Consider the following 26,580-nt stretch of genomic DNA (forward strand, 5'->3'; position numbering starts at 1 on the left):
GCTCCGAGGCGACGACGAATCACCCGGTTTGCAATACAACGAATATTCGACCCTAATTACCTCGTTTTCTATTTATTTACACTGCGATTATTTTAATTACAAAATTTGTGAGCTATTGGAGGTGTCCACTATAGTGGCGGAAATAGAATTTTGGGGCTGTAGACAATAAAACTGAAGCTATGGATAAAAACTGGAGCGAGGCTATTGGGCGTTTCCGCCTTATAGTGGATACCCATTTTTACCTATTTATTACTGGGGCTATTTTAGCCAAAGCAAAGATGCTCTTGCCTAACTGTCTCTCAATATGGGACCCATTTTTACCTATTTATTACTGATCGTACTCTCAATATTAATATAATAGTCTTTACGTATTTATAGTTGAATCTCTAAAGTAGTGATATTAATAAATCTTTTTGTCCATTTTTTCACCATATTCTACTTGTCAAGTGAGTCAGACTAACATTTCCACAAACCTTTATTTTGTGGGAAGTCTTTGTCAATATATTCTATCTGGTTGGGTTATGCCAACATTGGTTATTAGTAATTTTTTTTTTATTTTTCAAGGTATTCATTTTGCCGACCGTTAGATACTATCCTCATTTCAATAGTTTTCACTCCAATTGCTAGCGCACTAAGCAGTAAGAGACTGACCAAATGATAGGATAAACCCGTAATCTCATGCTTAAGAGATGAGGTGTTGAACCACCATGCCAAGTTGATGCCAACCATGTTGATTTGTGATTAGTAGTCATAGGAGTACTATTTAACATAACAAAGTGTGACTGTATCCCATAGTTTTGATTAAATCATTTGCAAAACGTAATATTCTATCCGTCTTACAAGAATAATTGTACAACAAAAATATGAGCTTTCTAATTTTAAAAACTCTTTTCTATAAAATGAGATGAGATTCATTTTCCATTAACAATACTTTAATTATTTTTTGTATATCTCTCTTATTTTACAAATTATGCATTAAAACATGTGGTCAAGCAAAGTATATACTCTTTTATACTGTTTTATACTCCAAATACATATATACCAATAACTAAAAATAACATAAATAATCTCTTTATAAAAATAAGTATTCCACTCAGAGTATGATACTACTACAAATTTTTTTTTTGCAAATAAAAGAAAATTAAACTCTAGATTTGATACTGTTACATAATCTGGAATTTAGCGCGCGTTTATTTTCGAGGCTTTTCCTTCTCTCTCTTTCTCGCGAACGGGAAAAGAAATTATGGGTGGCTCCGCCGCTACGACTTCCGCTCCCGTACTCTTCATTCTGGTTTTGATCTTTGCTGCTTCAGGCGCTGCCGATGTGGAAGCAATCGCCGGTAACCATTTCTCGCCGAATTTGCTTTTATTTATTTTTTAGTTTCCTGGAATTGGGTTTTGTTCCCAGCGGTAGTGTTGGGCTGCGAAGTTGTGGTATGTGATAATGCGTGCAAATTAATGGGTTTAGATGATTAGGTTTATTGATTATTGTTTGTACTATTGATTAGAGTTCACTGTCTTTGTGTGTGTTTATATTTATATAGTCCTGAGGAGATTAAGGTGGGGGGAATATTTCATGGGATTTAGGATTGGATTACTTCTTGCTTCAGTCCCAGTTAGTTCAATATTTATACATCCCATCGGCCCAATCCTTTAGTTGATGATTTTGGAAGATGACATGCGGTCTTGTTTCCGAATTGTTTTGGTAATTAGGGTTTTGAATCCTACGTCATTAGCTAAGTTTTTGAATAAAGCTCTGGATGCTGTAAAGCTATCCGGATTGCATATACAGTAGCTCTGAAGGGGCTAGTTGCGCCTTAACTTATCTATTGATGAGAAATTTAATGATGAATTTTGAGGGTTCCATGTGATTTACGGTTATATGTACACATAAGCCGTAAAATGTTATCTGATATTCTCATTTCTCTTGTCATACTTGCAGGAAGTAATGCGGAAAATTGTCAAGTTATAAATGCCACTCCTGGAGTGCTGATCGAATCTGTTCCATCTAAAGATATTGTGCGCTGTGCACGTGTCAATGTTTCTGGTCTATCAAGACTGAAACTCGGGAGTTATTCTAGTGCCCACAGGATCACTTTGGTCCCATCAGATAACATACATGAGAAATCCCACAAGAAAATTCAAATTTGTTTACACAGGTTTAAAATGAGACTGGTATTTCTTAATCTCGTCTTTTAGTCTGATGCCTGATTAGTCTCTTGTCTTTAAGTCTGATGCCTACTTAACCCCGCATGTAATATCTTCTGCAGAAATGCCTCACTTGGACTGTGTCAATGTGAGAATGGTTACTGGGATGGTATCCATGGTGGAATATGGAGCACTACAATTTCCCCATATGAAGATGGATTCATTGATGTGAAGTTTGTTGACAACTTGTTTGGTTCAGTGACCGTCAGCACCAAATTAGGTCAGACTTGCTTATCTATTCTCATTGCTTCTGCATATTGTAGCACTATTTCTATCTTCATCAGCATCCATGTGTGGGTGTGACTCTGTCACATACCACTATACTAATTTTCTCAATGTTTCCTATGAGCAGAGTTCCATAGCTGGCGGTTAATTTGTCTAGCCATTGGTTTCGCTTTACTGCTTCTGGCACCAATTGTTAGTAGCTGGGTTCCATTTTACTACAGCAGTTCAATGGCTATTGGAGTTTGTCTTGTTGTCATAATTGTTCTCTTCCAGGTACCTTCATTAGTTGAAACTTCTTAAAAGAAAGCATTTGGTGCCTAAATTATCGTATTTGTCAGTAACCAAATTTCAGAGAATTTTAAAATATTTCTAAGGTTCCAGTCCTCTCTCTCTATGCATTCCTGTGCAGGGAATGAAACTGTTGCCAACTGGCAGGAAAAGTGCTCTCTATAGTACCATTTGTGGCTTGGCAGTAAGTATTTCACTGTTTCTGATTACTACTCCCTCCGTCCCCGATTAATTGTCACTCTTTTCCATTTCGGTCCGTCCCTCAATAATTGTCACACTTCATTTTTACCATAAATGGTAAGTAGGTCCCACATTCCACTAACTCACTTCACTCATATTTTATTATAAAACCAATATAAAAAAGTGGGTCCCACATTCCACTAACTTTTTCAACCAACTTTTCTTTACATTTCTTAAAACCCGTGCCCGGTCAAAGAGTGACAATTAATCGGGGACGGAGGGAGTACATGATTATCTTGTAGTATGATTTTAAAGATGCCCCTTCTCTCTTTGCTTTCATTAGATGTTCTGATGCACTGATACTAAGGAAATGTATTTCAGCTTGGAGCAGGGTCCTTTTTACTGAACAGATTGTCTGTATTTGTCAATTCTGTTCTTGTCAACTTTGGCATCAATCAAGAGATGCACAACCCTGTAAGTTTTTCTATATAGATCATGTCAATGTTATTTCTTTTGGATATTGACGTAGGAGAGATTTGGATGATCAAATCTTGCTGAACCCACTTTTTTGGGGTGTCCAGATTATATATTTCATGTATTTGATATGAAAATTTCTGCCTACAGGTGCTTGTATTTTTGCTAGTTGGAGTTGTACTGGCTGGGGCTGCTTTTGGCTATTGGCTAGTACGGAAATTTGTTGTTGCTGATGATGGAAGTGTGGATGTTGGGGTAGCCCAATTTGTGAAATGGGCTTTACGTGTAGTAGCTGTGACTTTCATTTTCCAGGTTATTTTATACTCCTATAAGTTTTGGTCATGGATGTGCTACAGTAGTTGCTTTCATTTGCTCCTTTTTGCAACAGAGCACCGATGAGATAAGTAACTACCACTGGATAACTTTAATCTTTTCAACAAGACCAGCTGTAATGTTATAACTGGCCCATCATCTATTCGCTACTTTCTATAACTATATGAGTTTTGCAAATGAGTTGACACCTTTTTTTGTACATTTAGTTCATTTAATTAGCTTTTTAGATCAAGATTTTTCATACAATCTTTTCATTATGCTAGAATATAAATCCTTTCTCCTAAAAAGTCATGATGCTGTCTTCCCTTTTAAAGTTTTCGCAGCTTTCTGATTGTTGCTAGCTTATTACTTTGAGCCTCATATTTTTAGTTTTCCATTTGAGCTTGAAAATTTTATTGGTGTTTACGTTCTGCTTTTTTGGGGGATGATTCAGCTTTTAACTATTTTCTTTGTTCAAATATTCAGAGCACACTTGATATTCCAATGGCAATGGGACTGCTGATGTTACTTTCAGGATTATACTTTTCTCTCACTTCTTTTAACTGGCTTGGCTTCAGGTAAACACAGCATGGTTTCTGTTAGTCATTTACTTCCTTTCTTCTTGATGAATGTAATTACTGATTATTGTTCTCGCTAAGTGTTCATGATAAAAGCTTTATAATCCAAGATTCCAAGTGTATATGCACCTGGGGCTCGACTGGAACTGCCCCAAGGTGGCTGGGGCAAGCGATATTCAGGGGTCGCTGGTGGGGTGCTGGGAAAGTACAATTATTTTTATATAGAGACTAGAGAGTAGAAGGAAAGATAAAGGTCTATATTTATAGTCACCTACACCTTTAGTTAGTGTGTCTTTTGACATTCTCAAAAGAAAGTTCGAAACTAGTTAACAGTTGTTTCTGCTGTCGTGAAGAGTAGAAGGAGACATGAAATGTCTACATATGTGTCTTTTGACATTCTCAAAAGAAGTACTGTAATTGATAGCCTATAATACTAAGTCTTGACAATCTTACCCTAAACACGCATAGCCCGGTGCACACCCCGCCCTCCCGACAACACATGTCTATTAATTTAGTACTCCATTGATATGGTTACACAATCTTTTGATCACTATGGCTTTGATCATATATTTGGTTTGAATATATTTGTTATATTAGAAATGAGTGACCATCATTTGTTGCAGAGAAGAAAAATATGTAAATTGTTAGTTTAAACGCTGCTGTTTCTATCCTCCAGAACATATTCTTAACATGCACTTGTGGTACAGTGATTCAACATTTTCACCAGACTTGAGTCCTCCAAGAAGAAGAGGTGTAAGAGTAAGTAAGACTAAGCGTGCTGAATTCCTCAGAAGGTCTGAAACCACGACCCATCGAGGAAGTCTATGGAAAAGTTATAAGGGTTCACCTACATATACAAATTCTCCTTTGAAAGGTACCTGTTGATGGAGCTTAGTCTCTGTGTTTTCGTCTTTTTCTTTGTTTCTTCTGACTATCCTTCCAAAGAATTGTGTGCTAACATTTTTGTGTCCATGCGTTTATGGATGGATGGATGTAGAAATAGAAAGGAACAATTGAACTCTGTTCAATAATGCTGAGTTATAGGTAAATTAAAATATATGTACATGTCTTGATGATTGAAAACTTTCCTGAAAAAAAATGTGCACGTTTAATTCCACAAGAAGTTGTTGATATGATAGTTTGTTCAAGTTGGAAGTTGGCTTTGTATGGGTGTAGGTGAATTATCTGCATCATATTATCACACCCAGTTCATTATTTATCAGAAATAGACATATTCGAGCTTGATTTGCTGTTATTACTTATTCAGCTTGAGTATTATGCTGTTAACAACAGTTTATTCCTAAGACAGATGTGATCTTTTTAGAGTCATTTCGGTACGTACCGTACGTTTCATAGTAATAGAGTCATTTCCTTTTTTAGTAAAGTCAACACATTTTTCCACACATACCTTACTCTCTCTTACCTTTTTCTCTCTTCATCTCTCTATCTTTTTCATTTTCCACTTTATTCTCCCTTTACTTAACTAACCTGACACAATTTTTCTTAATCTCCGTGCCGAAAAGAAACGCCTCCATTACTATGGAATGGAGGGAGTAACAGTTATTGAGGAAAATTAACTGAGGAACTGATTAAATAAATGGGGCAGGGAATTCTGATCATTAAGAATGAATTAAAATGAAGTTAAAACTGTCACATATCTTAATGGAAATTTGATCATTCTTAATAGTTCACCTATCTTACTAGTAGTACTGTGCCCCATAGCGTAAGTCTCAATTCCCTGCCTCTTCCCAAACGCCTTTGCCATAACATAATGATTTATTTTGTCATTTGTTGCAGGTGTGGTGACTCCATCGAGTTCAGTTGACTACTACTCGACTTTCCACAGAACTCCCAACAAAAAGAAATATTCCCAGGAAGAATGGAAGGATTTCACAGAGCGAAGTACGCGCCAGGCTGTTGCAGAATTGGCATCATCTCCCCAGTTCACTGATTGGGTCGTGAAAAATGCAGATAGAATACAGCTCCAGTCAACAGAGAGAAGCTTCAATGAATCTGTTGGAAGCGGGTCAGATTCGAATGAGGACAATATTGCAGCAAGCAGTAGTGGCAGAAGCGGTCTATCATGGCGACGCCCATGGTAGATAGAGCATCATATGCTGTACCTGCGCCTTTTTTTATCTCATTATTTTTCAACCTTACATAGCCTCATGTTTATGTATATGGTAGAGATTGTCATATTACTGGTAATATAACATAGCAGAAAATTACTATCAGCACAATGTATATTACCTTTGTGTGTTTACTTTTGAAATGAAATACTACTGTGTTTTGTATTTGTCTGTTACCAAAAATTGTACACTAGGAAAGTGGATAAACAAAACTTAAAATCTTTTATTCTTAGTTATTGCGTGAAAAGGGTAAAATGGGGAATAAGGTACCATTTGTTCTTTTTCTTAATTGGATGTTGGAAGCAGATGCTGCTAGCCAAGATCATTTCTTGGGAAAATCATATACTGTAGTAAATTTTAGGTTTTTCAACTTTGAGTTGCATATTTGATGTGTGCATGATAGTAATATTCCACCTGAGATCCAAGAATTTGGATATCCTCTTTGTAATTAAAACAAGTCCTATATACAACATTTGCAACTTCTATTAAAAGCGTTGCGGAATTGTTTTATTTTTTTTTACCATTAATCAATCTTCTAAATTTCTTATCGTACATAAACTGAAATGGTATGTGTTTATAATAGATGCAATTTGATTGTTACGTGTCGTGAAGGAGTGTAATACAATTGGACCAAATTTAGCTGGAGATTCCTCCTCCTAAGAGCGTCCACTATAATGTGGACGCGGCTATAGCCGCATTTGGGGCGGAAGCGGGGCGGCTATAGTGGGGAAGGTGGGCGGACAACACGCCGCGGCGGTGGGGGCGGCGGACGCGGGATAGCTGCGTTCGGGGCGAGCCCGTGGCTGGGGTGAATGGAGGAAGAATGGGTGGGGCGATGGCCGCGGCGCCCTATGGTGTGGAAACGGGGCGGATGCAGGCGCCGCGGCGGTGGGGCGGCTGTGCGAGAAGGGGGTGCGGCGCGGCGGTCGGGCGTCTAGCAATAAAAAACAAGAACAATGAGCCGAAAACAGACCAGGTTCACACCTATGGATCTACATACTTCATTACTAAATTATTAATAAAATCAAATTCCGTCAATCCATTGGAAACAGTGCTAAGATTGCTATCACATCTCTCTATCTCTCTCCTTATCCCCCCTCTCTCACTCTCACCTCAGCTAAATCTCTGCAACGTCCAACCCACGTGGTGATCACCCAATCTTCTTTCCATCATTTCAAGAATTTGTCTTTCACTCACCTCCAAGATTTACACAAGGGTGGGGTGGCCTTTTTGTTGTGTAAAGTTTTCTCATCATCCCAAAGAATGAACCTTTTCCAAGATTCATTTTCTGGGCCCTGAGGTTTCTTTGATGATTGGAATTGGTTAGGAATATTCGTAAAGTTGGGAATTCTTTTTCTCTCTCTTTGTTGGCATGGGATTCCCTTCTGATGTACAGAAAAATGGCGGCGGAGGTGGGAGTTTGAACACACTCGTCAGGAGGAAACAGGTTGATTCTAAGCATGTGTCCTCATCTGGGAGTCGCCAAAATCAGTTGGCCAGGGCTCTCACTGCACCTCATCTCATTGCCATAGGTAACCAACCACACATTTCTCATTTCTGAGAGAGAGAGAGAGAGGGACGTAATCTCTGATTCAAGAATTAGTACTTTGTGTTTACTCTCTATTTGGTGCTTAACCTTTCTCTGTGTTGCAAAGCGAAGAGATTGTCTAATTGATAGTATTTGTTGGCTTCTGTTAAGTTTGCATTGATTATACTTGTATTTAAAACATTGAATTTTAAATTAGACTTAAAATGGAAATATGTCCTTGATCATCATACTCTTTCGTATGTGTTTATGGTCTTATTCATGATGCCTATGAGAATGGATTTTTAATGGTGTTTGTAGGAGTTGGTGCAACAATTGGTTCTGGTGTTTATATTCTGGTTGGCACAGTTGCTAGAGAGCATTCAGGTCCAGCTCTTACACTTTCATTTCTCATAGCTGGAATAGCTGCTGGCCTTTCTGCCTTCTGCTACGCCGAGCTTGCTAGTCGTTGCCCTTCTGCTGGAAGTGCCTATCACTATTCTTACATATGCATCGGAGAAGTGTAATTACTCATTGTTTCATAATGTCCACTTTCTGCTTTTAAAGCCTTTATTACTAATGTCAACAGAAATTATGTTTCATTTCATATGATCAACATCACAAATACTCTGTCAAAGTGAGAGTTATGGTGTCTAATTTCTCTGCATATGTATCAATATAGCTGGTGTTCAACTTTTGCAGCGTTGCCTGGTTGATTGGTTGGGCGTTGATGCTGGAATACACCATAGGAGGTTCAGCAGTGGCTCGAGGTATATCCCCAAATCTGGTAAGCTTCTCTTCATTTTCTTGATTTTTTATTAAGTTTTTGTGGATTCATATCTTACAAAACAATTGTCACATTCATCAAATGATCCTTCATTTCCTTAAATCATTAGTGTTAGATGTCTTTTATCCATCGATAATCAGTTTTGACAGTAGAAGTTCTGCTACTATTATGATATATATAGCAGGGTGATCAAATTTCTTTCTTTTCTTCATCAGGCCTTGCTTTTTGGAGGTCCAGATACTCTACCTTCTTTTCTTGCTCGCCAGACAATCCCCGGATTTGATATTGTTGTCGACCCGTGTGCAGCCATCATAGTCGTTTTGGTCACTGCGCTTTTGTGTCTGGGAATTAAGGAGGTCGTTCTCGAATGATCCTCCCATGAATATTCTCATTTTCTAAACTTTTCTAGTGAAAATATGATTGCTGCAGAGTGCATTAGCCCAAGGGATCGTTACTTCTGTCAATGTCTGTGCCTTGGTCTTTATCATCGTGGCAGGTGGATATTTAGGCTTCAAAACCGGATGGCATGGGTACGAACTCCCTGCCGGGTAAGACACTTTCCATCTCATTTGACATGATTTGTGTTTCTTGTAAAGGTTGCTGATCCATTTTACATCTCCAAAAGATACTTCCCCTTTGGGGCGAAAGGGATGCTTGCCGGTGCTTCAACCGTGTTTTTTGCATACACAGGGTTCGACTCCATCACAAGCACCGCAGAAGAGGTAATGGTGTTTATAATTTTTCCACGACTAATGGGAACTAGTTAGTAACTTTTTCTCTATACACAGGTGAAAAACCCTCAAAAGGATCTGCCAATCGGCATTGGCTCTGCTCTATCCATATGCTGCACCCTTTACATGTTGGTTTCTGCAGTCATCGTTGGTTTGGTTCCCTATTATGCAATGGATCCTGACACCCCGATTTCCTCTGCATTTGCTAGCCATGGAATGCAATGGGCAGCGTACGTACACACTCACCGAGGGGAAAGATTTATATTTCTCTAGCTTCTCTTTACATCATTGTTGTTGTTTATCGTCATGCAGGTATATCATTACTATTGGATCTTGTACTGCTCTTTGTGCGTCGTTGACGGGGTCTCTGCTTCCGCAGGTTTCATTTTCACATTGTTTTAGGTTGAGAATTGGGACAATGCAAACAAATACTAGATGATTATATCTTTTTTTCCCAATTAAATGTTGTACTCTTTGCATTTTTACTATGCAGCCGCGGATATTAATGGCAATGGCCAGAGACGGACTGCTGCCATCGTTTTTCTCAGATATCAACAGAAGCACACAAGTTCCTATTAAAAGCACGATTGTGTCCGGACTTCTTGCCACAATCTTGGCCTTCGTCATGGATGTAGAACAGTTGTCTGGAATGGTATGCTGCCGCCACTTTTTCCAATTCTAGTCCATTTAATTCTGAGGTATAATATATCGATGGTTGTTCAAGAAAAAGAATGCTACATTTGGGAAATATGAGAAACAATGGTGTGTTGTTAGCATGATGTTTCCACTCATTGTTCGAGCTTTCAGGTTAGTTTGGGCACGCTTCTTGCATACACGACTGTAGCAATTTGTGTGCTGATACTGAGATATGTTCCACCAGCTGAGGTGCCATTTCCGTTATCTTATAAAGAAGCAATTGATTCAGTTTCTTCGCGACGTGCTATCAGCAATAGCCCTGCCGACGTCTGCGTGGAGCACCCGAAAGTTTACTCCTTGAATACTCCATTTTTAGTCAGGAAAGAAACATCTATTAGATGCCCTTCTATAAATAGGGATTGGAACTGTAAGTTCGACTGGTTCTTGAATGTTCTTTATTTCTAATGATCATATATTAGGTGATGCTTATGTTTCTTCTGCGTGTTCCAGTCCTCGTGAACAAAAGGAATCGGCGGAATACTGCTGGTTGGGCTATTATGATCACGTGCATTGGCATACTTATATTCACTTGTGCTACTTCATTCTCGAGCCTCTCAAGGTGCCGGTTTCTGTCACAGTGGTCAACTTTTAACTTGAGAGTGCGCGTCTTATAGTCTTTTTGACCCGTGTACTGCTGTTTCTCTACATATGCCAGCATTCTCCGAACTACATTTTGTGGCATTGGCCTGCTTCTCCTTCTCTCGGGTCTCATAATGCTCACTTTCATAGATCAAGATGTCGCGAGACATAGTTTTGGGCAGGAAGGAGGTAGCCAGTTAGTTAGTCATGGTTTTGATTCTTTTGTAACACGTCTAAATTTCGTTACCCTGAGCGGTATCTTCTCATGAGCTGTTGTGCCACGTTCAGGTTTCATCTGTCCGCTCGTCCCACTGCTTCCGGTAACTTGCATTCTCATCAACATGTACTTGTTAGTCAACCTCAGGTGAGTAGTTTGATGGTGATCTTAAAAGTTGATGAAATTGAAATCCATACTGTGTGTATTCGGTGGTGTTTGGATCCGGATCTTGACCCGACCCATTTGAGAATCCGACACAAGATTCCCCTACTAAGAGTTTGGAGTTTATGTCTTGTAGTGCGGCGACTTGGACCCTGGTCTCGATATGGCTGGCGTTGGCGCTGCTCGTCTATGTGTGCTATAGCTGCAGGCGAAGCCCGTTGAAGCACGCATATTACGTTCCCGCGGCTGATGTGGATGAAATCTATGAGGCATCAGCCCAGGCAGGCCATAATTAGAATGTGCATTGATGATAGATTTGTGGTCATATACACTTAACGAGTGTTGTTGCCCTCGCGATTGAAAGCACTGTTGTATTATCTGAAATTCAGAAATTGTACATAACTTCATTTTTTGTAACGTAATACGCAACCTATATTGGTTATGAATAATACTCTATGACATTAAGTTCATTTGAGGATAAAATAATGACATTATAAAGTAGTAGTAATTCATTTTTTTATGTACATTTAAGTTCATTAGGGGATAATAATGATATTGTTCTAATTGAGATAATACTCCATAACATAGAAGGAAAAAGATCAAGCTTGAAGTTCCAAGTGTTGTTGTATCTCAAAATCGAAAATGTTACATGCATCAATGCATTGATACATCTATACTAATTTTAGAAGTCTTGCACATTTGTCGTTGCATTGATACATCTATACTAAACATCTTTAACATTGTTCTACAATTCCTTTACTCCTTTGAACCTCGTCGATTAAATAAATGAGTAATATGAAATATGTAGTCATTACTAAAAATATTGTATACATTTGATAGTGTATTTGTTAAATTTAGGGTTTAGAGGTTAAATTAAAGCCAACATCATAAAAACATAGGATTACATCTCATCAGAGGCTTTTTTTCAGCCACATAAAGTCCTTGGAAGCTTTTTATTTCATGTCCTTGTTCGCCTTTTCAATTGTCGACTCCCATTTTTAAAAAATAAGTTCGCATAAAGTAAACAAGCCTCAACTCAGAACACACGAAATGCAAATTGTGAAGCAATTCTTTTGAGACAAAAGAAGAGGCATAAAGCAAATATAAAAGGGTATTCACAACGTTGAGCATTGAGAAATACTACTACTTAACCACACTATTTATAAGTCTCACAACTACTTCTAAGTTATAAGCACTATAATTTCAGATTTACACGTTCATATTTTTAAATTTTTTTCTTATTTATATATTTTGATTAAACAAATTTTACAAATATTCAAAAGTACCTACTAAATTTTCATTAAAACAATGAAAATTACCAATTGTTTTTTTTCAAAATATGTAATTAAAAAATTTATATAATTAAAATAAAATAAATACATAATTAGACATACACATATTTATCACTCCACAGTCCACATGTTATTAGGGACAATAACTAAAATCAGTTTCATTGTTGTTTTAATCCTTTAATTCCAATTATTAAAAATATAGCCATCCATCCCGACATCCGCCATGAGCGGTGCGCCACCAGGATCATGGCCCTCCTCACGACCCCTTTGAATCAATAAACTAACAAAACATGATAAAAATATACTACTACGTTTTATGTTATTTTTTCCCTTCACTCCAAGATAAATGAGTTATGTATCCTATCAAACTGGCCAATGTTTAATGTAAAACCATTATTAGTTTTTTGATGAAAAAGAAATTGAAAATCAGTCAACAATTTTGATTTCACACTGTGTTACCAACTATTGGAATTTTGACCCAATGAATTAATTTAATTCGATCGATTGTTGCAATGAGGTTGTAATTCTGGACCGATATGCATATATCTGATGTAAAATTAAAGATGATAATCTCAGATACAAACATTAATTTTCATACTAAAACTGAATTCCTTATACTTTTGAACATGTCATTAATTTTCTATATTTATGGAACAAATTAATGGTACGTATATAACATAGAAAGCGCAACGGCTTTATTTATTCGTCGAACCAAATTCCTTAAAGGGGTGTGTGTGTGTGTGTTCAGCCCAATTAATCAAAATAAAAACGAAAATTAGGATAAAAATATTTTTGGAGCCGTAATAATATTATTTTTATATTAAGCAAGGAAGGATATGTATGTTGGCAACCCCATATTCACATAAGGACTTAAAACTTTATTAGGGGGTCTCTCAATCCTTACTCGGCCATTAATGTTTTCATTACAATCTGGATCAAATTCTGATCTAATACGAATAGTATAATTTATGCTTTAATTCAGATTTCTAAGAATCTTGAAGCCTTGACTCTAAATCAATGTTGCATTGTTATTGAATAATCTCCACAAAGATTAATGCATAATAGTGTGATCTAATTGCATTCAAATTAAAAAAAAGTATTTATTCTGATAAAATTCAAATGTAGTAGTAATGCATTAATGTAGCTTTCCTAAATTGCATTTCCATCTTCAACCTCGAGGATTCTAACGTTCAAATTTTCAATACACTAATTAAAACAGAATTTCCAAAAACTATACAGAGTAATTATTGTGAATTTCATTACTTCTACTTACTATGTTTTGGATTTTTTTCCTTGCAAAGAATTGTTTGGGGGATATTTTTTGGCAAATTCTAACCCAATAAATAATTGGGCCTTAAGCCCAACAAATAAGCCTTATTCTCTAAGCACCCTCAGATGAAATGACACAAAAGCCCTCATTTTCTTCCCGTTGGCGAAAATGGCGCCAAAAATGACGTGGCTATCCTCCACATCAAAATGCGCGCCAAAAAAGAACCCTTAATTACTGCTATAGATTGCGCAGCTCCCTATATATACCTCGCCGGGTCCACACCTTCACCTCCACCTCCACCTCCACCTCCACCGTGCGTAATTGAGCAGCCATGGATGCCAGTAAACAATCTCCGATGCGTTCGTTTAAATCGAAAAAGCTTCTGAGTTCTCCGGCGCCGTCGGATCGGAAGGTCTCTGACCTGAGCCCGGACCCGCTCAGCGTGAAGACTCCCGGGAAGCCGGCGTCCCAGCCACGGAGGCAGCGCAACCACACCGTCGCTATGTCGATTTCGGATGTCAGGAAAGCGGCGATGAAGCTCCGGGAAAGGAGATCCGATCCGCCTCCGAGAACCGACGACATATCGATTTCAGAGGAAATGGAGATTGCAAAGGTGAAGAAGCCGGCTTCAGCTGAGATAGAGCTTCCCCCAAAGTGAGTGTTTATTCGGATTTATGAATTTGTTTTCAGATCTGCACGTTTGCAATCTATGTCGTCAATCAATTTTTCTGCTGCTGGCTCACGCAATTTATGAAGTTAATTGGCGAGTTTTTTTTCCTTTTTTTGTTTAAAATTTCGTTTTCGTTTCTAATGATATGTTTGATGTTTAATTTTCAGATACGACTTGTTGGAAAAATTCTTCAGCAGTTTGGATTCTTCAATCAGGTTGCTCAAGTTGAAAGGATCTGCAACAACATTTAGTAATATTAGCCCCCAAATAGGAACTTTGACCGACCGGTATGCAGAATCTGAGTTCAGATTACATTTTTATTATTGTGTTGCGACTATCAAGCATCTTCAAGTTCTGATTTGTTAGTCGGCTTTAAATTTTAGGAGATTTACATTCAGTCATTTAGCCCAATTGAAGTTCATCTTGCCTGAGGCCATTGTGTTGGAAAAAACCCTTCAACACGATGAGCGTACGTGCTGTATGAAACCTGATCTCCGCATCACATTGGATGTTGAAGCAATCAAGAGCAAAGGAAAATCGAAATCTGGAAATTTGCAGCTGCGAAAAGTATTTCACAACCGGCTTCTGGATTTCATCAAATCACACCCAGAGGTAAATATTTGTACTTTAAACATTCTTATTCGGATTTACAAGTGTTTGTTTCATTGAGCATATGTCAACTATGAAGATTTGAACTATTGGTAGTTGAAAAATCTTGTCACGTTGATCAATTATACAGTTCTATGGTTATGTTTTTTGGTAGATTGACTAACTTCTCTTGCAATGCAGAACAAAATTACTTGGTATTAGACACTCACTGCGCTCTACTTTGTCTAGTTTACATATTGTCATAGAACTGTAAGAACATACATATTCATAAAATTGCAAATCTGCTTGATGATGTGCTTGGACCATTGTTGTCGCTCATATGGAGCAGCTTGTAATATGTGTACTTGACTTGATCGCTGTCATTGATTTTGTGGCGCTACCATTATCTTCGATTAGTATTAATCAGTTACAAATTTCCACATTCTGAACTCAGGGCGATGAAGTTCCAGAGGAAGTGCTACCGGAGCCATTTAATCGACCGAAGGAGGGTCTAAGTACAAATTCAGCTCAACCTTCCGGCACATCTTTAACTGGTCAGAGTCAGGGTGTGGCATTCGCAGGATCATCAGTCAAAGCCTCACTTCTGCCTCCATCATTTAAAAGGAGTTTTTCAATGCGGAATTCTGGTCATCAAGTGGAAAAGTTACAGCAAGAACTGTCGTCATTTACTGTTGCTACTCTTCCTTCTGTTAATTCTGAAGATAAATCTGCTGGATGTAGCTCTCACAAAGATATTAGTGAAGATAAATCTGCTGGAGGTAGCGCTCAGGAAGACATTAGTGCAATTGGGAGAGTTTCATCTATGGAAACATGCTTTTCATATGAAGATTCTTCAAATAGTAAAACATTGTCTACTTTACCTGAAACCCCGGTGAAATGCATCAATTCTGTAAAGGAGGATGAGATGGCTTCTGTACTTAAAACGCCAGCGTGCATGACATCGACTCCAAAGAGTGCTACGCCTGCGCCTCAGCCGACTAAAAGATGCTACATGAGTCCGGAGAATGATTCATGCAGACCACCAAGCAAACTTGTTAGACGGCAGCCCCCAAAGAGACCTCTGATGTTTGATACTCCGGAGAAGAGTGTGAAGAATGATGATAATGAGGATGTCCGGAGAGGGAGCTCAGCAGCTCGTGGTGACATCTTCAACATTCTCCCAGCGTCTGTTATACAATCTGTAAGCCTAACTAATCTCACTTCATAGTAGTTTTGAAACTTAAATGTAAGATTTTTCCCTTTTCTGATGGACTGTTTGTTTGCATCTACAGATTCAAGAAAAGGAGAGATTGACAGCAATGGAGCAGGAGCCAGCAATCTCTCAAGCAATGAGGCGCCGGAAAATGATCGCTGGCCTACCGAAGCTCTTTGACAGGATTTATTTCTTCTTCCAATCAATCAGACGCTCTGTCGTCACAAAAGAGGAGCTGATTCAGAAACTCATAACCCAGCTAGACGATGTGGACAGAAGTAAGATCATTAACCAAATCAAAAGCTTAGTCATTCTTGTATGTAAAACTTCACCTAAACAAATTTGTTACAACAGAGGAAGCGGAAGAGCAGCTCAGATTGCTGCAAGAACTTGCTCCAGAGTGGATTTACGAGAAGCTTGCGTTGAGTGGTGATCTCCTCTTCTGGTACGACCCTCTCTCAATCTTCATCTTCTTTCACTCTACCACCATTTCCACTCTCTGTACTCCAACGATCAGATTCATTTTCGACTTTGGTCTCATCCTAATCTTGTCTCTTGCAGTGTGAAGAAGATTGCGAGCCCAGAAGCCATGCGTACGAGGCTGTCCGAGGCGATATGAAAGGATTAAGAAACTATGTAAAGGGCATTGTGATAACGAACAGTGATTGTTCTTCAATCATCCATTAGTTCATTCTTTTGCCACTGAAGAACTGCCAGAATTTGCTCATCCCCGAGCTTCGGCCAGAATTAAACTGCTGGAATTTAGTATTGGGATATAAATTAGTACAACATAGGAAGTTAATATTTCCCATTTTGTTTTTATGTGTAGCAGTTTTAAAACTGCAGCTGAACTGTATTGTAACTTGAATATGATACATTTGATCATTTGGAGAATAATGCAAAATATATACTTCATTTGATTAAATTTTTTCGACCTTAAACTGCCCCTCAATTGGAAACTAGGAGTAATACAAAAGTCTTTAATAGACTTGTTGAACAATTTTTAATTGGCCAAAATTATTTGATTTAATAGCCATCCATTTCCAATCATTTTAATTGACCAAAGAAACTTGTTTTTTTTAGTACGGTACAAATTTGACATTTGGAGAATAATGCATAATATATAAATTTTGATTTGATTCAATTTTCCGACCTTAAAAGGGCCCCTCAATCGGGAAACTAGGAGGAAAAACGTGTTTAATATTTGAAATGACCAAAATAATTCGATTTAATAACTACCACATTCCCAATAATTCAAAATATATATTCCTACATTTTGATTTAATTAAAAAAATTTCCGACCCTAAACGGGCCCCTCAATCGGAAACTAGAAGTAAAAAAATTTCGGACCTTAAACGGGTGGCCAAGCAACATACGCACGAGGAGATATACATTAGTCGAAATGAAATCACCAATTACATACATTAAGGGAAATGGAGCCATATTTCACTTAAATAAATGGATTTATCCCATATTTCACTTAGTTCGCAAGTTAATTATCTGCAGACCGTGTTAGTTCCTTGTCCCAAAATGACCCAAAATCATTTTCAAATTGTGTGGGAAAATTAATTTAACCCACTAAATTAGTGAATTCATTTATTCGCATTGAAAATACAAACTGATTAACAACATTAATTTACTTTATCCCAATCTTTCTTTTATGTATACTATTACGTTTTTCAAGTAAATAGTGTTTTTTTAGTAAGGTTAGTTATCAAATATACATACCAAATATTCATGGATATTAATCATTCAAACCTAACTCAAATTCCATTGTTATTTTCGAAAATGTGGCGATTTATCAAGCCACAAAGCTTAAGAAAAAATTATATGGAAAACACTACTCCTTTAAAAAAAACATTCCGTTGCCGGGACTTGAACCCGGGTCTCTCGGGTGAGAGCCGAGTATCCTAACCAACTAGACTACAACGGATTTGATATACAGGTGATTGTCTAGTTATGTATACTAAATAGTAGGATTACTTTTGAACGCACGTGGCATCATAGCAGCACGTGCTCAGCCCAAATTTCGGACCAGCATTTGCTACAGTCCTACTCAGAGACAGTGGAATTGGTAGGTGACAATTTAGAAGACGTGTGCAACTCCGATACTATAATAAATACTCCTACTTCATCTCACCTATTAAACAATAGATCCCTTTTCACATTCCCGATTTTCTCAATCACTTCTCTCATCACCGGTTTAATTCGGTAATCTTGTCGAGAATCAAGAGTCTCTTTTTTTCTAGCCTAGAATGCGTGCGTGTGTTTGAGTTTTAATTTACCTGTAAAAATCTATTAGTGACATCTTCATTGATTTGTTTAATCACGCCCCCATTTCCTTGTTTTGTCTATCTTACATCCGTATTTACGATATGTATCGGGATTTAGCATCTCTCTCAATAATCGAACTCCTTTCCCTTTAATTTTAGGTGTTGTTTTAGCATTATGGGTGCGATGGAATTCTTGGGAACACCTGAAGGTCAACTGTTTATAGCCGTTGCAGTTGGTCTCGTTGGTGTTGGTGCTGCTTATTTCTTGTTATCATCGAAGAAGCCCAAAGGTTTTCATTTTAAAATTTTGATGTTTTTTTTGCAGCTCAACCTTTTTTGTTTGCTTCCATCACATGCTTTGCCTTGTTTTCTGTGATGGCTGTAAATAGTGTTTCATAATTGGTCTTCAAGATTGTGTTTTTTCTACTTATTGTTTTGGGTTTCAAGATTCAGTCTAGGGCTTATCACACTAGTGTTTATGCTTTTTTGAGTTGGTGTAGAACTTGAGATTATTAATCTTGTTTATAGAAGCTCAAGAGAGAACTGGACATGACTATTGTGGCTTGGCTTTTGTAAGTGTATGACTGTATTTTCATTTAAATTTATTTATGGAGCATCGAGCTTGATCTTTAAAAAACAGGCTTTTGGAGAGAAAATTCATGTGATGTATCCAGTAGTATCTCCTTAACTATTTGGAAAATAGTACACAATGATGGATTCTTGCCAAACGTATGATCGTTTAGGTCATATTCTCTACTTGATTTAGTATCTTGTGGTGGACAGTGTGCTTGGATCCCGATAATTTCAAGGAGTTCAAGCTGGTCAACAAAACATACCTTAGTCATAATGTGGCTAAGTTCAGATTTGCTCTACCTACACCAACCTCGATATTGGGACTTCCTATAGGCCAACACATAAGCTGCAAGTCAGTTTCCATCTTAGTTTTGTGCTCATGAATCGTTCTACTGTCTTCTTTCAGGGAGTACTAGTCCTGGTTAGTACTTACTACTTAATTCTTTGTTGTCTTATTACTCGAAGGGGTAAGGATAGTCAAGGTGAAGATGTAATCAAACCTTACACTCCGACTACTTTGGATTCTGATGTTGGATATTTTGAGCTGGTTATCAAGGTGCATCTTCTTTGCGTTGGGCATCTCTTTTGTTTTGTTATGTATCTTTATACATACTCATCGACACTTTTTTTCGGGTTTTTTTGTCTGTGTTGGCTGACTTTTTATGTATATTTTACATTATGCCAGATGTATCCACAAGGAAGAATGTCCCACCATTTTAGGGGAATGCGCGAAGGAGACTATCTGGCTATAAAAGGACCAAAGGTATCTTCTGTCCTACTATGGTCTCTTTTTAAGCATTCATGAAGGGATGCAACTTAATCGAATTGAGAAAATCCCTCCATTGCTTCCCTCAGGCAGTGAAAGCCAAAGTTTAGGGGAAAAATGGGGTGGGGGTTTAGATGGAATGATCCCAATGCACTTTTTGAGTTGCTCACCTTTTCACTCTGAATTAATGTAATCTTTGCTTCTTCACTCTAACTAATGCATGAAGTAAGAATCTCTTTTAGTTAGAAGGGATACTGAGCCCATCAAGTCAATCTCATGGTACTTCTATGTTCCGTTTGGAGATATAAAAGCTTGTTTGGCTTAAAGATTCACATGGTCACTGCATCGGCATATCATGGCCTTGTACCCTCATAAGATCCTCTAAGGCTTAGTAGTATATACCTTCTTGAGATTGTTAAGCAAATTATTTCGATACAAATTTGTTACACACTTCCATTTCTGTAGGTGGGAGATATTTAGGCTAATCATGGTAGACCATATGCAATTCCGTCACTAAGTAAATATGCACGAATTTAGCAAGCTTACTTTTACCATTTTAAAAACTTGTTGATGTTAAAATGACAATCACCTATGAGCCTTCATGTAAATGTTTAATGCTCATTTGAAGAATCTCTCATATTGCTTCTCTGGATGGTTTTGAAACTTTTTGCTATATTCTGTTGTTGTTAGGGCCGTTTCAAGTATCAACCAAATCAAGTGAGAGCATTTGGAATGATTGCTGGAGGTTCTGGAATTACCCCAATGTTTCAGGTCTATATTCACCATTCTCTCTCTCTCTCTGTCCCCCCCCCCCCCCCTCTGTATTTTAGCCGGGGGGGGTGTGATTGATGATGAATCAAATGGAATCACAATGAACAATATCTTCATAGTTCTTGTTTTTGTGAACAGGTTGCTAGGGCAGTTCTTGAAAATCCCAGTGACAAAACAAAGGTTCACCTGATTTATGCTAATGTTATGCTTGAGGACATTCTCTTGAAGGTGATATATAGTATATCATATATGATCTACATCATATAATTGCTAAAAAAAACATCAAGAATCACTTCAATAACTTGTACTGTTGGATTTATTCTGATGGAGTGCATAGAGTTGTGTATGGTCTCAACTCTCAAGTAGTTTTATTTGCCGGTTTCAGGATGAATTGGATAATCTTGCAAGAACATACCCCGATAGATTCAAAATCTACTACGTGCTCAATCAAGTAAGTTTACCACTCTTAATTTGTTGGATTTGTTGTAAATTCTCCTAGTCATTATCCTTGTCACTTGAATTACTGTAAATATGCTTAATTATATTGCATTGTGTACTGTTTTACACGAAAAGATGATTACTGTAGATGTGGTTAAAAATCAAATGGTTTGTTAAAATCTTCAAATTTGGATATTTATTCCCATACGAGCTTATAAAATGCCAACTTATCATCATACCCTCTTAATGTGAACTGAGCTAGAATGAGTATGTGTCGAGCCAGCGATATACTCAATAGACGTCTCTCACTTTTATCCTGTCGGAAAACATTAACTAACTTTGAGTTGAGATGATCAGATACTGAAATAGGTATACTGAAAATTCATCTAATTTCCTCAGAAAGAAATGTTGAGTAGAAGTACAAAACCGGCACTCACACTTCCTGTTGCTTGTTTGAACTTTTTTCAGCCTCCTGAGATATGGGAGGGAGGCGTTGGATTCGTATCAAAAGAGATGATTGAAGCTCACCTCCCACCTCCGGCTTCTGACATCCAGGTTTGTGAAATCTAACCAACGGTACGTTACAACTGCAGCCTCTCGAGCACTAAGTTTGTCCTTTGTCTGTGCAGATGCTGAGATGCGGTCCGCCTCCCATGAACAAGGCCATGGCTGGCCATCTTGATGCTCTTGGCTACGCCTCAAAGACCCAGTTCCAGTTCTAACTCTGTTCAACAACTTTGGCCTTCATTTTTAGCAATCTTCATAGACATACTGTTTTCAACAGCATAAGGGCATTAGTGTTTTCTTCCAAAACTTGTTAAAAATCACGAGCTCTATAAGCTTTACATGATACAGTGCTCGTTCATTAAATGGGCCAAGATATAAGTCATCAAATGAATTTTTGTTTGGACATGTTTATGTTGTGATTGTGAAGTTTGGGTCGTGCTACTCCGGTCCAAGGTGCCGTTTTCGGTTCAAAGTATTTTTTTATAGCAGTTCTACTTAAAGCAAAATGCTAGAAACATTGCATAGCTGCAATGCATTGCCACCCACTAAAATGACAAAGAAATGAGGAAAGATTATTGCTTGTAAATTGTATTCTATCATTAGTAATCATATGGGTCCTATTCTACTTGTGATTAAGAAAAAGATTGTGGCGATAACTAGTTATCATGAAGAATTATTATCACTCAAGATTAGATTAGAAGACAAAGACAGTTGAGTATTTTCACAGTTTTGGACCATTGTTTTTATTTCATCATTAAAATAAACTGATGACAGAAAACAATTTCATCATTAGAATAAGGTAGTATTATAATAAAAATCTGAATTATTTGATCGATTCTTCATAATCAATTGGTTTATTAACATAGGCAAAAGAAAATACTATAATACTAGTATGCGTGTAAACTCCTTTTCATAAAAATCAGTATTTCCTGAATGAAAACTGAAAGGATTGACAATTGACAAACGCCCCTTTTCTCCGAGGTTTGTTTGCTTTTACTTGAGCTTTCACGTCTCTCTTGCCCCTTTCTCCCTCATCACACACTGTGAATGACAATGTAATCTCTCTCTCTCTCTCTCTCTCTCACAGAGCATACCTTGTTCTTTTTCATGAGTTGTAAATTGGGTTGAGAATCTGATACCATAATCTATCTGGGATTTTATTTCTTTCGAATTGCTTCCTCTTTCAGTACCCTCTCTCTCTCTCTCTCTCTCTGTCACTCTATCACTCTCTCAACCGTTTATTCCCTTGCTTCTTCCTTGTGTTCAATAGCAATCCATCTAAATCTATTTTCTTTCGCATTTCTATTTCGGTAATAGACAAACCCTTCCACTCAATTGACACCGACCCTTCCCAGCTTCAAGAGTTTGCTTGCTTTACATTTTATATTCTGTTGGGGCACCTTTCCTTGATGCATGCTAGTTATTTTTTTAGCTTAGAAATGTAGAAAATGTGACTTAAATTTAGGGTTCTATTTCAAGCTCGAATCTTGACAAACAAATTGAAATAGTAATGATAATTCGACCTTTCAGTGATTGAATGAAACTCCTGATACAAAAGGCACTGAGTTTTGGGTGTTAAGTGAAGTATGTCAAAAATGGTATCCGTTGCTTACAAATCCCTATTCTGTTGGTTCTTGTTGACATCATCACTGTTCATATTATCATTGCTAAGGTCAACTGGGCAGTCTCATTCTGTTGCATTTGGTATACTGCCAAGCTCGACGCTTTTTCGATTCCCTGATATTTGGAATCTTGATGAATCAGTGGGTGAGGGAGCAAACTGGGATAAGAATTCAGTGAAATGTGGTGCTAATGTGCCAATGCTTAGGGTTTTCATGTATGATCTGCCATCAGAATTTCATTTTGAATTGTTAGGGGTGAAGGGTGTTGGGAAGAATGATGTGTGGCCCGACATTCGGGAAAAGGTTCCCGATTACCCTGGTGGGTTGAATCTGCAGCATAGCATAGAATACTGGCTGACTTTGGATCTCTTGAGCTCTGAATTTACAGAGAATTTGATAGGTCGTAGTGCTGTGCGAGTGCATAATTCTAGCAAAGCAGATGTTGTGTTTGTACCCTTTTTCGCGTCTTTGTGCTATAACCGATTCTCAAAGGTGAGGCTGGGCCAGAAGAGGAGCACAAATGTTGTATTGCAGGAGAAGTTGGTTAAGTTCTTGACAGCTCAGGATGAATGGAAGAGGTCTAGTGGGAAAGATCACATCATCGTTGCTCACCATCCGAATAGTTTGTTAGACGCAAGGATGAAGCTTTGGCCTGCAATATTCATTCTATCAGATTTTGGGAGGTATCCTCCAACCATTGCTAATGCTGAGAAGGACGTGATTGCGCCTTACAGGCACGTCACTGAGAGTTACGTGGATGACTCGTCTGATTTTGATAGTCGTCCCACCTTGCTCTATTTCCAGGGTGCTATCTACAGAAAGATGTAAATTGGCTTTGTTTCCTTACCTTTTATACTTGTATATATCTACGCCCGTTCACTTCTCTTTTTTTAATGAAACACGTTCTATGCTTAGAGCCCCGGCCTTCTGTTTAATCTAGGAGTATTTCTGATTATAGTTAGTTAAGTATGTAGAACATAGACTAGGATATCTGGCCTTTTTGAAAGTCAATTGATTGTTATTGGTTTGGTGCTCGTTTCTCTGCGCGTGTTTGTGACTATGAACAAGGTGCATGATTTTTCAAATAAGATAGTGACTATCCAACACAAATGGTTGAGAATTGAGCAAAACATTGATTCTATACGACACTCCTTTCTGCAAAACCTGTGTTAGCTTAGCTTAGCATAGCATTGGTTTTCTTGCACCACCTATCCCGGTTGATTGATGGCAGATGCATGATCGAGTTATGTTTTGTTTAACTGCTTCCTCTAGCTCGTTGTGGTCTACTAGTCGGTTTCATGTTGTTTTTTGATGCAATGCGCTTTAAGATTTTCTCCTCAATTTCAGGGTGCAACAGTTCGGCAAGAGCTATACTACATGCTGAAAAATGAAACAGATGTGCACTTCACTTTTGGAACTTACCAAAAGGACGGCGCTAGGCAGACTTCGAAGGGAATGCGCGCATCCAAGTTCTGCCTCGACATAGCTGGTGACACTCCCTCATCAAACCGCCTCTTTGATGCCATAGCTAGCCACTGCGTGCCTGTCATCATCAGCGATGAGATCGAGCTTCCCAATGAAGATGTCCTTGACTACTCCAAGTTCTGCATATTCGTCAGCACATCAGATGCTCTGAAACAAGGCTTTCTCTTGAATCTTAACAGGAATATTGGCAGAGAGGAGTGGACTAGGATGTGGAAGCGGCTGCGAGAAATCGAACACATGTACGAGTATCAGTATCCGTCTAAAGAGAAAGATGCTGTTCAGATGATATGGCAGGCTGTCTCCCGCAAGGTTTCCGGCATCAGATGGAGGATTCACCGGAACAGGCGATTTTCTCGAACGATCACCCACAGAAGACAAGCTGTTAGTTCCGGTATAGAACCGAGGAATTTTGGTTGATCAATCTCGTTGTCTTGAAAATCTGTGAAAGCTAAGGTTTGATCTGGTCCGCATGTCTGCCGGAGATTGACTGGTTTGAACAAACGGAACGAGGAGGAAGCCAGTGGCCGGAAAAATCAACGGTCCTAATTCTGGAGATTAGCTGTAAGCTTACACGGTTGATCAATTCGTTCAGCCTTTAGTATTCAAAATATTTGTTGCTTGAACTTGTTTTCTTGTAGTTGTACTACTTCTTGTTGAGGGAGGTCAAGATCATTGCTTTAAGCATTATAGTAGTATTAAATAATTATTTTACATGTAAAATAGTAGAAATTAATATAGCTAACAAGTTGCAACGGTTAATACAGATCGATTGAGCTTTACAATCTGCTTGCATTTTTTGTCCACCAATCTTTACATCACTCTATTGCTGCTATTGAATTAATTTTTATTTTAATTTCAATTTCAATTCCAACTCAAATATTCCCTTAAATCTTAAATAAAAGACTCCACACAGATGAATAAAAAGTGGAGGATTCGTTTTCCGTTGTTACGAGAAAAAAAAACATTTAATTAAACCCTGTAATATTCCAGCCATGAGAATAAAAGTACAATGGAGTAACTAGTTTTTTGTTTTTAGTTCACATTATCGCTATTAACGATTAATTAATTTGAGTAATTCCATAATCCTATATATAATTTTAAGAAATTAGACAGTGTGAATTGTATTTTACTGTGAATTTTTGGAGCACAAGAACAAAACAACGTTCATATTTGCAGAGATAGTGGCCAACCAACTTTCGGCTCTTCATGCAAAGCCAAATTTAAAGGTTTTCACTGTATATGCACTAAAAATATATATATATATTCATTGCAATAAGCATTTACTCTTTTTTTCTTTCCTTTTCAATTATATTTAGTTAAGTAAAATCAAAATCATCAAATTTATAAGTTCCATAAATTTTAGAGCCTAGATTGACATTTTCATTAATCTATTTGCAGTTAAGGAGGAAAATGGTTTGTGGCACTAAATCTAGTATTGGGATGTTATTTCTTTGCTTATGCGACAAGGTAAAATGAAACCTAGCTACTACCAATAAATTATAAATGTGATGAACAATTTTCATTAAACGGCTAAATTAATTATTTAATCAATGCAAGTACTACTTACTTATAGTACTAAATAATTTCATGACTGTTTTTTAATAACTCAAATTAAATTATCCAATTTAAATGGTTTACTAGTGAGTGATGATAAACGACAAAATTTTGTACAACCAAAAAAGGTTATATTAGTAATTTCATGTATTAATTATATATTAAAATAATAAATATAGTTAGTGGACAAGTTAAATAGACTTATTAGCCTTCATCCTCATTTTCAATTTTTTATTTTTATATTTGAATTTTCTCTCTATTGCTTTTTAAATTTGAATTAAAGTATACATTAATTACTATATTTATGGTTTAAAAAAGTAAAAAAATTATATACAAAACATTAATATATGACCAGCGTTCCATGTACTATATATGCATACATATATTTAATTAAATGTATAAATAATCTCACTTTTTCTCAAATAAATCAATTTTTGATTATACAAAATTTGGTCATATTGTTATTG

The 26,580-nt window shown here is 37.4% G+C and overlaps 5 protein-coding genes and 1 non-coding gene across 7 annotated transcripts; 5 read left to right on the top strand and 1 right to left on the bottom strand.

The window, feature by feature from the left end:
• Positions 1 to 1,166: 1,166 nt before the first annotated feature.
• On the top strand, positions 1,167 to 6,559 carry LOC121751157. Its single transcript, XM_042145875.1, has 10 exons — positions 1,167 to 1,340; positions 1,943 to 2,159; positions 2,271 to 2,428; positions 2,561 to 2,706; positions 2,843 to 2,905; positions 3,283 to 3,375; positions 3,526 to 3,687; positions 4,174 to 4,265; positions 4,973 to 5,139; positions 6,063 to 6,559. The coding sequence occupies exons 1-10, from the start codon at positions 1,244 to 1,246 to the stop codon at positions 6,365 to 6,367; spliced, it is 1,500 nt and encodes a 499-aa protein (XP_042001809.1). The 5' UTR covers positions 1,167 to 1,243; the 3' UTR covers positions 6,368 to 6,559.
• Positions 6,560 to 7,220: 661 nt separating this feature from the next.
• Positions 7,221 to 11,574, top strand: LOC121750665 (cationic amino acid transporter 2, vacuolar-like). The gene is made up of 14 exons (XM_042145245.1): positions 7,221 to 7,926; positions 8,241 to 8,442; positions 8,622 to 8,706; positions 8,922 to 9,062; positions 9,136 to 9,254; positions 9,332 to 9,428; positions 9,495 to 9,667; positions 9,750 to 9,816; positions 9,931 to 10,089; positions 10,245 to 10,500; positions 10,584 to 10,692; positions 10,789 to 10,901; positions 11,001 to 11,076; positions 11,228 to 11,574. The coding sequence occupies exons 1-14, from the start codon at positions 7,767 to 7,769 to the stop codon at positions 11,385 to 11,387; spliced, it is 1,917 nt and encodes a 638-aa protein (XP_042001179.1). The 5' UTR covers positions 7,221 to 7,766; the 3' UTR covers positions 11,388 to 11,574.
• Positions 11,575 to 13,941: 2,367 nt separating this feature from the next.
• Positions 13,942 to 17,049, top strand: LOC121750587 (CDT1-like protein a, chloroplastic). Its single transcript, XM_042145147.1, has 7 exons — positions 13,942 to 14,307; positions 14,491 to 14,610; positions 14,707 to 14,935; positions 15,366 to 16,112; positions 16,204 to 16,402; positions 16,479 to 16,569; positions 16,686 to 17,049. Exons 1-7 carry the CDS (start codon positions 13,985 to 13,987, stop codon positions 16,741 to 16,743), a joined length of 1,767 nt encoding a protein of 588 aa, XP_042001081.1. The 5' UTR covers positions 13,942 to 13,984; the 3' UTR covers positions 16,744 to 17,049.
• A 935-nt stretch (positions 17,050 to 17,984) lies between these two features.
• Positions 17,985 to 18,057, bottom strand: TRNAE-CUC. The gene has a single exon. It is a non-coding gene; the product is annotated as a tRNA-Glu (tRNA).
• Positions 18,058 to 18,210: 153 nt separating this feature from the next.
• On the top strand, positions 18,211 to 21,893 carry LOC121753077 (NADH--cytochrome b5 reductase 1-like). Of its 2 annotated transcripts, none has more exons than XM_042148238.1 (10): positions 18,211 to 18,335; positions 18,557 to 18,687; positions 19,181 to 19,322; positions 19,436 to 19,526; positions 19,656 to 19,733; positions 20,427 to 20,507; positions 20,646 to 20,735; positions 20,893 to 20,958; positions 21,414 to 21,500; positions 21,575 to 21,893. In XM_042148238.1, exons 2-10 carry the CDS (start codon positions 18,573 to 18,575, stop codon positions 21,665 to 21,667), a joined length of 843 nt encoding a protein of 280 aa, XP_042004172.1. In that variant the 5' UTR covers positions 18,211 to 18,335; positions 18,557 to 18,572; the 3' UTR covers positions 21,668 to 21,893. The 2 variants fall into 2 exon arrangements, with proteins under 2 accessions (XP_042004172.1, XP_042004171.1); XM_042148237.1 differs by lacking the exon at positions 18,211 to 18,335 and adding an exon at positions 18,362 to 18,383.
• A 477-nt stretch (positions 21,894 to 22,370) lies between these two features.
• Positions 22,371 to 25,338, top strand: LOC121750600 (probable arabinosyltransferase ARAD1). The gene is made up of 2 exons (XM_042145161.1): positions 22,371 to 23,898; positions 24,403 to 25,338. Exons 1-2 carry the CDS (start codon positions 23,039 to 23,041, stop codon positions 24,974 to 24,976), a joined length of 1,434 nt encoding a protein of 477 aa, XP_042001095.1. The 5' UTR covers positions 22,371 to 23,038; the 3' UTR covers positions 24,977 to 25,338.
• Positions 25,339 to 26,580: the final 1,242 nt, after the last annotated feature.

Source organism: Salvia splendens, chromosome 10 (genome assembly GCF_004379255.2).
Source record: "Salvia splendens isolate huo1 chromosome 10, SspV2, whole genome shotgun sequence".
Classification (NCBI taxonomy): Eukaryota; Viridiplantae; Streptophyta; class Magnoliopsida; order Lamiales; family Lamiaceae; genus Salvia; species Salvia splendens.